At 36.7% G+C, this 16064-nt stretch overlaps 1 protein-coding gene across 1 annotated transcript in view; it reads left to right on the top strand.

Annotated features, from left to right (window-relative positions):
• Nucleotides 1–15248, top strand: part of LOC149798411 (receptor-type tyrosine-protein phosphatase epsilon-like) — a 111738-nt gene extending 96490 nt beyond the window's left edge. The window contains exons 18-25 of the mRNA XM_089963609.1: nucleotides 281–430; nucleotides 938–1094; nucleotides 1966–2039; nucleotides 2341–2478; nucleotides 3923–4042; nucleotides 4513–4667; nucleotides 5091–5226; nucleotides 11365–15248. Coding sequence (XP_089819735.1) covers nucleotides 281–430; nucleotides 938–1094; nucleotides 1966–2039; nucleotides 2341–2478; nucleotides 3923–4042; nucleotides 4513–4667; nucleotides 5091–5226; nucleotides 11365–11436 — 1002 coding nt within the window. The 3' untranslated portion in view covers nucleotides 11437–15248. The remainder of the gene's footprint in view (nucleotides 1–280; nucleotides 431–937; nucleotides 1095–1965; nucleotides 2040–2340; nucleotides 2479–3922; nucleotides 4043–4512; nucleotides 4668–5090; nucleotides 5227–11364) is intronic.
• Nucleotides 15249–16064: the final 816 nt, after the last annotated feature.

Below are 16064 nucleotides of genomic sequence, written 5' to 3' on the forward strand. Positions count from 1 at the left end.
AGGTATAAATAAACGTGAGACACGTTTGTCGGCCATGTAAATTATACATATTTGTTCACTTAGTTTAAAGACCACATAGAAAGTATTTTGGGAAATGGGATAAACAGTTCCTAACAAACACCACATGCGATTTTTAATCAAGCAGGTTTACAGATTTCTAATTTCCATTTGGGAGTAGGGATGTCATGAAATATGCTTTTGTTAAAACTATGTGTCGATTTGATTGTTACATACATTAGACTGGCAAGTGTATTTCGTGTAATATTTTTTGTGATTGTAGGAACAGTATATTTTCCTTCATGAGACACTAGTGGAAGCCTTAATGTTGTCAGGAACGGCGACGTCGTCGGATAACTTTCCGAAAGTGTACAATGAGTTAATGGAAGTTAATAGTGAAAGTGGAAAGATCAAACTAGAGCTTGAATATGAGGTTGAGTACTTTTGTCACTTTTATCGACGCATTATTTATTTTCAATGTATTTGACTTATTTTTATTATGTTCATTTGTTTATGAATATTTAATATCCCACCTACTACTAAGTATGTCCATTTGTTCATGAACATTTAATATCCCACTTACTACTAAAATCAGATAATGAACGTGTTCATATTTGATACAGTTATGTCCTTTTAATGACGCTTTTCTGCTTCATTCTAATGACTGATAATGAAAGTTGTTATTGAACAAATTGTGCTTAACATGTTTATTTAAAGATCACCTGTTAACATCAATAATCTATCTTTCATAATTTGTTTATCGGCCACTTGCTCAAATGCATTCTTAAAACAACCATATTTCAAGAAGCCATTTTTCATCAGATGCCCCTGACAAACCACAGGCTTCACTTTATACAACTAGTAAGTTTTAAAAATACACGAAGGACCACTAGATTAAAGTTTGTATATCATTTAGTTGATCATACTAATATTTTTCCAGAGGTTGCAAAATGAAGTTTTCAGCCACGAGAATGTGTACGCTACCATTAAAATGGAGGATAATGATGAAGAGGGATGCGATTCGAAACAAGATGAGTTCAGTGCCGCTAAAAAGTCTGAAAACATAGCTAAAAACAGACATAAAAATATATTGCCAGGTAAATATTATATATCACCTAAATTAGATGATATTATCTAAAATTACTATAACATTTGTGGCATACCCCAAATGACAATGTAATCCGATATGTGGCAATGTGGTTAGAGCGTCCGCCTCGAATGCGGGAGATTGCGAGTTCGAACCCTGCCGCGTCATGCCAAAAACCTGCAAAAACGGTACTAACAGCCACCTCGCTAGGTGCTCAGCATTATGGGGGTATTATTAAGACTGGTCGGCCTGGTGTCAGGATAATGTGACTGGGTGGGACATGATGCTATATTTCTGCTGCATAATGTCCCATTGCAAGACATCACTATAAACTGACAAACTGAAGACATCGTGCGATAAAACTGAAATAATGTTAAAACTACGTTTAAAACCCGAATCACACACTCACACACACACACACACACACACACACACATGTCAGTGTTAATGTAACCTGGAATTAAAATAAGAAAACTCTTAGAATGCTTTTCTAGGTTACATAAAGAAAACGAGTAAATGACACCTAAAGAAAACTTTAAGGTATATTTATAACATACCTCACCCACAATTGTAACTCTCGAGTGAAAATATAATTCAAATGATTCGAACGCATAAAAGCATACAAACATTGTCGTATGACATAGTGGATGTAGACAATTAGAAAAGAATATACCAGAAACAAAAACTATATTGCATAATATCGATGATGGTATAGCTATTTATGACTGAGTTTGGTTCTTCTTAACATTAATTTACAAATTACTTTCTAAATCTTTTATAAAGGTCAATCATGTAGCAAGCATCAGAGAATTGGAGTTAAATTAGGACTCTTCTATATTTTATATCACGACAATCTAACAAATGTTTAACATTTTTTGCAGCTGACAGACACAGGGTGTATCTCAGTACACTAGTTTCGAGCAGAAATGACTACATCAATGCTGTTATAGTACCAGTGAGTATATGTTTGTGTCTTGTGCACAACACATTTACCAACCTCTGATATAAAAACGTTATGTCAAACTCTCAGTATTCAACAGTTTGTATTCATTCATTTAGAATTATTAGCTTGTTATATCTCAAAGTAACTAGTTAACATTAAAGGTATTTTATTTTACTTTAAGATATTTTTCTTCTACTCGGATGTAATGAAACTTACGCATATAATGCATTTTAAAACGCTAAATCATAAACTAGTGTGGCACAGTGTCAGAATGGTCTCTGTTTTACTTAGTAAGCATCTATCAACATTTCAGAGTCACCGACAGAAAATGGGGTTTATTTTGACGCAAATGCCTCTAACAGACACCGTCATCGACTTCTGGAGAATGATCAATGATCTCGAAATCAGAACAATCATCATGCTTAACTCGGAGAGCTCGAAAACACGTGACGTATGTTGACCTAATTACCTAATCGACTCGCCAAATAAGCACAAAGACAAATGCTTTAGAAAATTACAAAAGAAACAAGACCTTATGCATTTGTTTTGTTGATATCAACTCATTATTTGGGATTTCAATGTGCCGAATCGGCTGTACTTTTAAGTAAATGGTCGATTTGTTACACTATCAAAATGGGTTTAATTTACAGAAACGGTTCTAATATTGATATTTTAAGAAAAGTGCATGATTATAGGTACTTGAACCTCAATGGCATTATACATACATATATATTCGCATGTTTCCAGGTTTGCAGCCAATTAAACATTTTGGCAAAGTCGTCAGCTCCTTTGCTCGATTATCTACGAGTTATCTTATCGCGACTTACTTTCGGCAAACAACAAAAGCATCTCGCTACTTTTATTCATCCTGAAACTGGCAAAAATGTTTACACGAAACTAACTTCAGTTACAAAGATCTCAATAGTATGCCCATCCCCCATACTTTGATAAATCACTTCCGTAGAATGTGATCAAGACAGGAAGTTGCCCATCCTACGCACTCAATAGTGTTCAAAGAAAACGATACAGTATTTAAGAACTTCTAAGAGGCTCTGGATATTATCTAAAAGAAACAATAAATTAATAAAGTCATAAAATGCTAGTGTCTTGAAAAGCTTCATGTAGAAATGATTATAAATAACAAGGTCCTACGTCAATACATTTTAAATTATTTAGTTTCTTTGATATATTTTTTTAATAATTTTCTCATATTCATCACTTCTTTAATTTATACTAACATATGTGGAACACGTTCTACGTGAATAAATCCCATTGCAATATAACATATCACGCTTGGTACTTTACATTTCGAACTCTCCGTAAAGGCAATCTTCCTAGGAAAGCTGAACCGGCGAAATGGTCATCCATGATATGTCTTAAAACCTTTAAAAATTCTGAAACCCTCCAAGTTATATTATTTTTAATCTTTATAAATTATTCAGCAAATAGTTAAATCAGATATGTCACTTCTGAAGTCCATAGACCATTACGTTGTGTTATCGTGCTAACCAGTTCGTTAAGCTCCACTTCCCTTTTCAGTCTTCTTTGTGCGTTGTGGGGACAGGAGTGGGTGACATTTTATATTTTCATTTTGTCTGTGGATGACAATGTACAGATTATTCAATACATTTTCTAAGCACCGTTATAGTTCTCAGTATTTGACCCAGTTTAACTCTTTATGGTGGTAGAACGTATTCTAAAATCCCAGGGCATGGCTTTGAATTTAATTTCATATCACCCAATATCACGCTGGGAATAACTATTAATCATCGCAATCTTTCTGAACCTCAGTCGTTTGTTTCTAATGTGCTTTTCGCTTTCTCGTTTGACATATTATTTTACTGTTGAGGATTCCTGTGTAGTGAATTCAGATTGAGACAATACAATTTTTACAGATTGGAATCTACTGGCCTAAAGACAGAGAAGTGCGGTTTGGAATGTTCTCAATAAGACTTGCAAAGCAAGAAAGACACAAAAATTTTCTGGAACGTACATTATCCTTCTCATTTATTGGGGTAAGTTGAATTTAATAATCTGTAATTTTAAAAATCCAGATGATTGTTCAGCTGATATGTCAAAGTTTATGTGCAACCATTCCTCTCACCATCTCTGTGTCTCCCTGTATTTCTCATACCGATTCTCTCTCTCTCTCTCTCTCTCTCTCTCTCTCTCTCTCTCTCTCTCTCTCTCTCTATATATATATATATATATATATATATATATATATATATATATATATATATATATATATATATATATATATATATATATGTAGCTGTGAACTGCCTCTTTTAAGTGTCTTGCGATTTGTATCAATGACGTCGCTTTTGACATCATTATTTTGCAATTTCTGACTAGATTATATTGTTAACCTAGTCTTCTATGACTAAAATCCTGATAAAGCTGGGACATCCTAACGCGCAATGAGTACTGAAAAGTGTCGAAAATTTAAAACCAAACTAAAATGTTTATTTATATTTTTGAGGATGAGGCTACAAGATCCATAAAACAGTTTCAATTTACGAAGTGGACTGAAACAGCAGATATACCCGAAAACACTGAATCATTTCTGCAACTTGTTGATGCTGTTGACAAATGGCAAAAAGAAAGGGATGCAAAACCTCTCGTTGTCCACTGCATGTATGTTCTCGGTGTATCCTTCTCGAAGATTTTATAAATATAAGTATCTCATCCATTTAGAAATTATCAAAATGGGTAATCTCTCTGTATCTATATCTATCTAATTTCAATTATTGAATATCCGATGCAGGGTAATGTCTCACTTTATCATTATTTCTAGTACATAAATACGTTTCTTTTTACTACGTTGTCTGATCATATTCTAAATGCTCTTAAAGGTTTATAAAATTGTCGACAGCATATACTTTTGTTTGCTGGACTTTAAATTATGATATATTCATTAGTTCCAATATTGTAATTTTGTTATTACTTAATTAATTAACAATAGACAACACTGACATTTGAAACAAACATACGAGTTAATAATGCAGTAATTGAAAATAGGAGCTTGAGGTTTCATTGAATGTCATGTTCTCGCTCAAGCAATGGTGCTGAGAGGAGCGGATTGTACTGTGTTATTTCCACGGTGATTGACAGACTGAACGTGGAACGAGACGTGGCGATTACCCAGACGATTAAACGAATACGAGCAATTCGTCAGCAGATCATACCAAATTATGTAAGTGTCTATATTTGCATATCTGTATCTATATATATATATGTATGTGGCTCTATCTACTTTGTACTATAGTATAGGTAATCTTACTATTTGATTGTACTGTTCAAGCAATGTAGGACGGTTTAAAGCGACTAATAACAGTACATTACGGTATATTCTTAATGAAACAAAGGATTTTCTCGTCTATATCGGGTTAGATTAGAACAAAATACATTTTTTCATGAAAATGAATAATTACGCTTTCACGAATTGACATTTGAATCATAAAAACATATAAAACGGTCTGCTTGCAAAGAGAAAACAGATATTCGGTCCATTGCAAATACGTTGGTAAGGTGTATGTATGTATGTATGTATGTATGTATGTATGTATGTATGTATGTACGTATATATGTATGTATGTATGTATGCATGCATATATGTATGTATATATCATGTGGAGTGTACAGGAGTGTATTGGACGGGTAGCACCTCTTGTGGGGGTACAGTCTTGCCTCCTTTGGGATACTTTGCCCTTCCTCACTTTAGTCCAAGTCAACGAGCAAGTCATTTGGTCATCCTTCAGCACAAAGTCCTGCAGGGAAGGACGAGCGACAAACCGGCAGGTGTGGGTACACTGGCAGCCGTAGCCGCAAATCTTCACACAGGCTACTCAGGCCATATGGTAGTTCATCACTAACACGGAGCAGCAGTGGAGTCCAGCAGCCTCATGAGCTACTGTGCAATCCTTTTTTTAGGATTCACACTGCTCTCATCAATGGCATTAGCAAGGGGCTAGAAAAGTAAAACCTGCATGTTCTATCCTTCCCTAACTAGCTAACGGCGGCTGGAGGGGACCCTACATCAGAGGTGGAAACACTACAAAGAAAAAGATGAAAATCATCCCTTTCTATAAAAATTATGCTGACAGCCCTCGGATGAGAATTGCCCTTATGGGCAGAGAGCTAGTATCTAGTATATAACATCTATATAAGACTACACCGTCGTTTGGTGGGGAGGAAGTGAGGAGCAACGTGAGGCTGGAGTAGTCTTGGTAGTGAAGCCTGATTTTGTTAACAAGCTAGCTGATCTTACAAAGGGTGTGAATGTCATGCTAATGGCCATGAAACTCCCACTATCGAATGGAATAAAGCATGTTACAATCATCAGTGCCTACGCACTAACCATTGGTCAATCCAGATGAAACAAGGGGCACGTTTTATGAACTCCACTCTATCATAACCTCTGTTCTCAAATCTGACAAGCTCATCATCCCTAGTTTTCTTATATCGGCTCTGACAGCATATGCTGGGAATGGGTCATTGGAAGGTATACTGTCAACAGTAATGGTCTTCTATTGCTTCTGACATGCGAAGAGCATGAACAGCTCATCACCAACACAGTTTTCTGCATCCCTACCCGCAACAAAAATACATGGATGCAGCTCTAATTTAAGTACAGTCATCTCATTGACTACGGGTTAGTCAGGAAGAGGGATATGCGGGATGTGACTAAGTACACGTGCAGAATGTTGGACTGACCATCGTCCTGTAGTCTCCAAGCCAAACATCCGTATCCAACCTAAAAGACGCCCGCAAGGCAAGAATATTCCAAAACGTCTGAACATCGCCAGGCTGAAGAACTCGAACTCCAAATCGACCTGTGTCAGCACTGTGAAAAACCATTTGCATTCCACCACTCGGGACATACAGAATGTGAATGCAGCCTGCGTGACCCTTAGAGAACTGGTATACAAAACCACAACAGAGATCTTAGGGAAATCCACCAGAAAGCACAACAGCTGACTTGATGAGAAATGCGAAAACATCATGGAGCTGATGGATGAAAAGCATCATCACTATAAAGCATACACAAATTATCCTATGACCACTTCAAAGAAAGATACCTTCATTAACATCCGTACAACTGTTCAACAGGAACTGCGGAAGATGCAGGATTTCAGGCTGAGTAACACAGTTGATGAGATCCAAAACCATGCTGTCAAGCATGATATGCAGAGGTTTTCATGATGCGCTGAATGAAGTAAATGGCCCATCATCATCAGGATCATCCCCTCACCTCAGTGCTGTTGGGAACACACTGATCACATACAAAGAGAAGATCCTCGAAAGGTGGGCTGAGCACTTCAACTGCGTCATTAGACGCTCAACATTCATCAATAATGAAGCCAGTAATCGGCTTCTTAAAGTACCAGTCAATGTGCCAGTCAAGGGATCACTGAATGGCCCACGAATCATGTTAGAGACCCAGAAAGTAATACTTCTGCTCTTAAGTGGCATGACTCCTGACTCAGACTCAATCGCAGCAGAGATATACAAGGAAAGCGGTGCAGCTCTGACTGAAAAGCTGCATCATTGTTTCATCTCATAAAGAATAAAGAGACGATCCCACGGGAATTCACAGATGATACTATTATACATCTGCATCAGCGCATAGGAAATCTTAAGGCTTGTGACAACTACCGAGGTATCTCTTTGCTCTCTATCGCAGGCAAAATACTCGCCAAGATTCTCCTCAACCATCTCACATCACACCTTGACTATGAACTCCTACCAGAAAGTCAATGTGGATTCCGAAAGGAGCGTGGAACCATGGACATGGTGTTCGCTGCTAGGCAGTTGCAAGAGGAAAGCCGAGAGCAGAATACTTACAATTTCTCGATCTTTGAAGACCTGACCAAGGCCTTCGACACTGTTAGCAAAGAGCACCTGCAGAAGATCATGGCCAAGTACGGGTGCCAAAGTGAATGTATCACCATGGTGTACAAATTCCACGATGGTATGCAAACTATAGTGCGGAACAATGGTAAGACATCAGATTCCTTTCCTGTCTCAAACGGAGTACAGCATGGTTGTGTACAGGCGCCAACACTTTTCATTATATTGTTCTCAGCCATGCTCACTAATGCCTTCAGAGATGGTGACGTAGGAATCAGCATCAAATACCGAACTAATGGCAAACTGTTCGGCTCCAAGCAAAAACTAAGGTCACAACATACTTCATCAGAGACTTTGTATGTGCTGATGACTTCCCCATCAACGCAGGTTCTGAAGCTGACAAGTAAAAAAACGTCGACAAGTCCTATAATGCTTGCACAAATTTCGGCCGTGCGATCAACACATAGAAGACTGAATAAATGTATCACCCAGTCCCTGAAAAACCGTATGCTGAGCCAAAACTCACAGTCAACGACAACAAACTGGGCGAAGCGAATAAGTTGATCATTCTTGGCAGCACTCTGTCCCATAATGTCTTAATAGATGACGCAGTTAATGCCAGGATTGCAAACGCCAACTCAGCATTCGGCTTACTGCACACCAAGATCTGGACGAGACGAGGCATTAGTCTTCAGACAAAGTTGAAGGTGTACAGATCGACAGTACTCCCTGTGTTATTATACGCCTGCGAAATCTGGAATGTGTATCAAAGTAATGCATCACTTCGACACTACATGCTTCAAAATACTCCAAAATATAAAGTGGCAAGCCAGGATCCCGGATACCGAGGTCCTTGCCCAAGCACGCCTTATTAGCATTTATAACATCATGATTAATTCATAATTGCGATGGGCAGGTCTTGTAGGTTGCATGCCAGACCAGTGGCATCTCAAAAAATACTTTTATGGCGAGTTTGAACAAGAAAAACGCAGCAAAGGAGGACAGAGAAAGCGTTACAAGGACACCCTGATGACGTCATTGAAGTACATTGGCATTAACTATGACGCATGGAATTAGATTGCCAAGAACAGGATCGCAAGGCGCTGCTCCATCACTAAAGGTGCTTCAGCTTGCGAGGCTAACAGGACAGCCACGGCAAAACAACGGAGAAAGGCCATGAAAAATAAGGCCTACACAGAGCCTTTCTAAACAACCCCTCATCACACTCCAAGAGGGCAGCCTTCACCATGTGCAGGACAGTTCAGGTGAAGCTTTGCAAGATCCAGCACTCCTGGACAGACACTAAAGCAGACCATATTCAGGTCCATGCAGACAGAAATTACTCAAAGTGCTTCTACGATGCCATGAAAGCTGCCCACCTCCTTAGTCCTCTGCGTACTATATTCTTCTCAGTGCATATGGGAAAACACTGCTTACTCCAATAGCGATGGGCCAAACATTTCAGTAATGTAATCAACTGTCTATCATCCATCAACGATGATGCAATGGAACGCTTGCTTCAAGTGGAACCTAATGCTGAGCTGAACACTCCACCCAGTATGCAAGCGGTTAAGAAGCCATTAGTCAGTTGTCCTGTGGAGACGTCCCAGGATCAAATGTAATACATGCCGAGGCGTGCAATGTTGGGTACATATACTGCTGAAAACGCTCATAGACCGCTTACAAGCAATATGGAATGAAGGAATGGTCCCATATAACATTTAAAGACGTTTACAGAATTTACCTCTACAGGGCTACTATCAGTGCTAAGAAAACCACAAAGAAATACCTTGTCAATTCCTGAGAAACCACTTTCTCGCGTTCTGCTCAATCGCCTCCTTCAGACTTGAGCAAGGTCTACTACCCGAAAGATAGTGTGGTTTACTCACAGGTCGCGGGACAGTCAACGTGATTTTTGCTGCACAACTATTCTAGAATTAGTTAATGAAGCAACACAGAGACATAAATGACAAAGGTGTTCGATACGGTCAGCAGATACAGACTTTTGAAGATAATTGAAAGATTAGGCTGTACTTAGAAGTTCATCACAGTCGTTCGCCAGTTCCACGACGTCATGATGGCCCGCATAAAGGACGATGGTGAACACTCCGATGCGTTCTGGCACCCACCCTTTCAGCATAATGTTCACTGCCATGCCACGACGTCATGATGGCCCGCATAAAGGACGATGGTGAACACTCCGATGCGTTCTGGCACCCACCCTTTCAGCATAATGTTCACTGCCATGCTCACAGATGCGTTTAAAAGAGTGATGAGGACATCCATGTCAGATACAGGTCTGACGGAAATTTGTGCGACCCCAGGGTGCTACTGGAATTCACCTGTGTGGAGAAAACAGTCATTACGGACTTCCTCTTTGCTGACGAATCCGCCTTCAATGCCTGCTAATAATAAAACATGCAGACCAGCATGAACAGGTTCGCTCAGGCATACGACATCTAGGAACTCACGATAAGCACCAAAAAGACAGAAGTCATGTACGAACCTGCAACTGGGAAGCCATATTGTTAACCACCCAGCATCACAGTATGAAACTCCAGGTTGTCGACAGGTTCACGTATCTGGTCAGCAGCAGAGTGGTCAAAGCCAGCTCAGCCTTCTGGAGACTACATGGACATGTTTGGGTTTGGGACTGCAATGGAGTCAGTCTTACCACCAAGCCCAAAGTGTACCGTGCTACAGCAATCATCACCCTCCTGTATGACAGTGAGACATGAACTGTATATACCAGTCATTTTCAATAACGTAATCAATTTCACATGAGCTGTCTCCGAAAGATTTTGCGAATAAGGTGACACGACAAAATTCCTGATACCGAGGTTTTCACAAGGGCCTGCATCCGATTCTGTCTCCACGCTACTGCAAATGGTCCAAGTTAGGTGGGCCGGACACATCGTCCTTATGCACGATGAACGTCTTCCAAAATAGGTGCTCTTTGGCGAACTCAGCGATTGAAAGCGAGCTGTTGGGGGACAAAACAAATGATCCAAAGACTAACTGAAGGTGTCCTTGAACACCTACACATCAACAGTGTCTCATGAGAGACATTTGCACAATATCGTATGTATGTATGTATGTATATATGTATGTATGTATGTATGTATGTATGTATGTATGTATGTATGTATGTATGTATGTATGTATGTATGTATGCATGTATGTGTATGTATGCATGTACGTACGTACGCATGCACGCACGCACGTACGTACGTATGTATATGTATGTATGTATGTATGTATGAAGGTAGGTAGGTAGGTAGGTATACGCGTAGATAATACTGGTATGAAATGCACACAAGGCGTTATCTATCTTGTTTCGATTGATTATAACTAAATGTGTGCATCATAATGATCATTTGTCAACAATAATATATAATAATGCATTCCGAACTGCGTAACTTCTCTTTTCTTCTATGACGTATTTACTACTAAGATTGTTTGTTTTTTGTTTTCCTTTTAGGAACAATTCCAGTTTTGCCACGAATGCATATTGCAGTACATTAAGAAGTTTGAAACATACTCCAACTTCTGAAAAGACATTTATCTCCCTGTCCAACGTTCTCGTTCTTATTGTCCATAAAAAATAATATCTTCATTGAATTATAACTATTACTGAATGATAAAGTGTATACAATGTATATCTTAATTTGTGCAAACTGTATTTTTGCCTATAAACATAGCCCAGCTAATTAAGTTATATCTTCAATACTGCAAATTTTCAGATTTCCTTTCCGAACATTTGTGCTTGGAATATACATACTTTAAATTTTCAATCTTATTTTATTTTTTTATTTAAATTCTTTTAAGAAGGGTTTGGAAATCAATATTGATTAAATCCTGTTTTACTAGTCTTGTACATTTTAAATTTGTCCAAAAGAATGAGGTTTCCAAAACAAAATTGTTGTAGGTTTTCATTAAGGGTCATGTAGAAACACATCGTTCCTCTACTTTATTCCGTTGTTTCAGCTTTCTTATTTTAGTATATCATACATAGTTTAATAGATAAGTTGTTTCTGTTTTTCTCATTAGCTCTGCATTAACCATATCCATCGAATTGGTAAACAGAGATACCTGTGGTCGTCAGTCTAATGACGATACGTGCCTTCGTGTCTCATTCCCTCGTGAATTTGGTTCCCCGTCCGAACCTTAAGATGCCTTATGTTTAGAAGACATATGAAAGGTTCAACTTGCAGTGTTTTCCTCAAAATCTAACAGTCATGATACCTGTTTAACAATGGTATCAGCAAATCACTTCCTTCCATGATGCCATCAAACATTGACCACGTTACTAAGAAAAAAACATTCAAATTCTTAAATAGTACTCAACAGAAATTTACCATATTTGACTGAGAGCAATCCAGTATGAAGACACGTCCATTTCCAAATGAAATATTAGTGAAAATGGGAATATTCAGCAACAAGTTATTTTGCTTTCAACCTTAACCAACTCAATCAGACTAAATGTGACAAAAAGAGTACGGATTTTAAAGCCTTTCAGATTTATATAAAACAATGAATACTAGAGATCATATGTAGCCTGCGTTACTGAGTATAGAAGAGAATATTTGTAAACACCTATGTATCAAAGACTGCTTGAATGAATTCGACGGAAATCACCTTGGCATTGACGTCTTCTAATGTTACGCAAATGATGTTGGTGTACCATATATATGGAAGAAGAAAACCAAAAACAAAAACCTTAAAAGAACTGGTTTTATGACATATTCAATCAAACCACTAGAAAACATTTCTACAGGAATATTCCGCTAATCCGGATTAATTAGCCAACTTCTCAGCTTTGGATGTTACGCAGATGTCATCCAGTTGAACGCTATCTTGTTATGCTGTATTTATTTCCAGTCTGCAATTGTCTCCCTTTTTATTTCTCTCCCGCTTTAAATTTAGTTCATTTGTACGTTTACTTATTTCGACGTATCGTTATATATTTGAAAGAAGAAAAATAAATGAAATTTGAAGATTATGGATTGCATTTATATAAATATAAATGGGCAACTGTGTTTTATATTCACACAACGTATTTCATGATATTATTCGAAAGTTTTATCATGCAAGAGCAAACAAATCACATGAAATAGTGTCATTAAAATACAAACTGATCAATTAAAGAATTGACACAATATTATATTGCACAATTTATAATGACCATTTCGAACAACTTAGTACGTGTATCATTTATCAAGTTGGCATTGGTGCACAAAACCATATTTTAAAAGATGCTGTTTATAAAAAATATAATTTAGCATGCACACTAAAGATCTACGTTTCACTCAAAACCGGACATAAGGTCAAAATTGATATTATTAATTATAAATAATTATTCATTTCACTTGTTTACAATCTCTAGAAAGGTAATTCCAGTTATTGCACACCCAGAAGTCACAGTGATCAAGCCACATAATGCGAATGCAAATTATCTGTACGTGTATAGTCACCAAATAACTTGGAGAAGATAATTTGTAAATTGACAATCCTATAAAGCTTCGATCCATTATAATCCGTTTTCATTCATATATGAAATGTTCCAGTGTATAAAATCACTTTGATATGGTTCTAATGCACACAAAATCTCTTTAAATTTGAAATCTTAGCTGTCTAGTCAACTTTTGTATGCAAATGATGTAACCATATCGATGTGTAATGTGTACATGAATATGATATGTACATATAATGCAGCATTCAATAGTTAATGTTTCTTAAATCTGATGGCAAATATTAAATAACGATAAAATTTAGACTTGAAATACTCGGGTGTATTCCATCAGTGAATAATATGAACACATTGTGCAACATAGAGTGACGATACCAGTATCGTGGTTATACTAATATAAAGACTTGATGTGGATATATATTTCATCACTGTAGGGTATGAGTATAGGTTGAATACCCCAAATGAAAAACAACTCTTAAAATAAGTAAAACTGTTAAGATTTTGCTGCTGCTCATCTTCACGAAAGGGCAGTGGCAATTTTTCTACAACTTATATTTCACTTTAGCTATGAATCAAGTTTAGATATATGTATCGCACAACAGTCGACATTATTACATACTGCTTTCTTGTTTGAAAACGAAGAATAAATTTATAATTAAACCTTCATACCATGTGTCTTATGATATAATGAATTGTTCATCATTTTTGTCACAGTATTTATAATAGTCAAACATCATGTTGCATGACCTGTAATGGCAAAATCGATTTATCTACCTCAGATTAGGTTGGCCAGATATATAAAGTACTGATTGTACAGTTTAGAACATGCCACTTTGAAGTACAATATTTATTATTTTTAAATTAAGATCGATATCCATATTAACAATGCCAATTTCTACTCCATATATAGACAGGAATGTTTTCAGCGAATTTCCTGAACTCTTTATATCATGTATTTTATATCAGGTTGAAGTTAGGTGGGAAACTATTTATTCTACGTCGAATTTTCTAAAAATCAATTCCACATATTTTGCCACGCGTATAGAACATACTGAGTCAGATCGTATTTTAAGTCAGTATATGGAACCTTCCATTTAGTAATGGGTGACTACAGGTCCGCCAAACAAGACTGAGATACACTGGGATTAATTAATTAAGAAGTATCAACGTTACGGGTGCAACGACGGGTTATATATAGTTTGCTTTTATATATGCATGCATCTTTATATATTATATTTTGACGATATTTGCTTCATCAAATCAGGAATTCATCTTTTCCTTAAGTCTAACCATCATAATTAAAATACAATATTGGAAAGCATGTAATCTACGTATTATATAAAAATCGGCTCAACCTTTTACGTTTACAAAATGTATGACTTTTTCACGTATCAAACAAATTGAAGAAAAGTTCGTTTGACTTAATGTATTATATGTATTGCATAAATACACCTTGTATTATTTGAGAGACTCTTTTTGTCATTTAGCCCAAGCATTTTAATAGATACCCTCTTTATGTGCATGGTTGGACAAGTGGATTCACGTTGATTGTTTCACCTCTTTTACCAACTACCAATTGAACTTCCTACTTACTAATCAACCTAGCTAGTATTCTTTCCAAATAATTTTAATAATTACTCTCTTTATGTGTATGGTTGGATAATTGGATTTATGTTTAATTTTGTACTTACCTACCTACGTCTAGGATTATATAAGTCTACCCATCATAATTAAAATACAATATTGGAAAGTATATAATGTACGTATTATACAAAAATTGGCTAAACTGTTTAGGTTTACAAATTGTATGACTTTTTTACGTATCAAACAAATTGAGGAAAAGTTCGTTTGACTTAATGTATTATATGTATTACATAAATACACCTTGTATTATTTGAGAGACTCTTTTTATCATTTAGCCCAAGCATTTTAATAGATACCCTCTTTATGTGTATGGTTGGACAAGTGGATTCATGTTGATTGTTTCACCTCTTTTACCAACTACCAATTGAACTTCCTACTTACTAATCAACCTAGCTAGTATTCTGGCCAAATAATTTTAATAATTACTATCTTTATGTGTATGGTTGGATAATTGAATTTATGTTTAATTTTGTACTTACCTACTTACCTACCTACGTCCAGGAATATATATATATATATATATATATATATACATATATATATATATATATATATATATATATATATATATATATATATATATATATATATATTCGCATCCGAGCATACGTTTTCGCGCAAAAGTAGGCGTTTCCTATTTACGTATAATATATGGATGCTGCTATACAATACGTTACAAAATGACCAGGCTCACAGGTTAGTCTATGTGTAGTCCTGAAAAAATTTGAAAACTTTAAAGGTTCTAATACCTATTCTTTAAAACTTACCAAATCATCATGGGATCGTTTCACTAAAAATGCCGTTACTTGCAAACAATGTCAGAAGTTACGTCCGCCGTAACTTACGCAAAGTGAGCCTTTCTCAGAAGTGTGCCTAAATCAGATAAATCATCGCATCTTAAGTATCTGCCGCAAGGTTTATTCCTATGACTCTTCAGCGACTGGAGACAAGAAAGGTGTCTTTAGTGATGTTAACTTCCTGTACGAATTACGGCCTCATAGAGGACAATATCACAATCACGAACAACCATAATGTCAGAGGTAAACTCACGGTCTAATAAAACGTCG

The sequence above is a fragment of the Sinohyriopsis cumingii genome, chromosome 6, assembly GCF_028554795.1.
Source record: "Sinohyriopsis cumingii isolate HCF-2022 chromosome 6, ASM2855479v2, whole genome shotgun sequence".
In the NCBI taxonomy this organism is placed as follows: Eukaryota; Metazoa; Mollusca; class Bivalvia; order Unionida; family Unionidae; genus Sinohyriopsis; species Sinohyriopsis cumingii.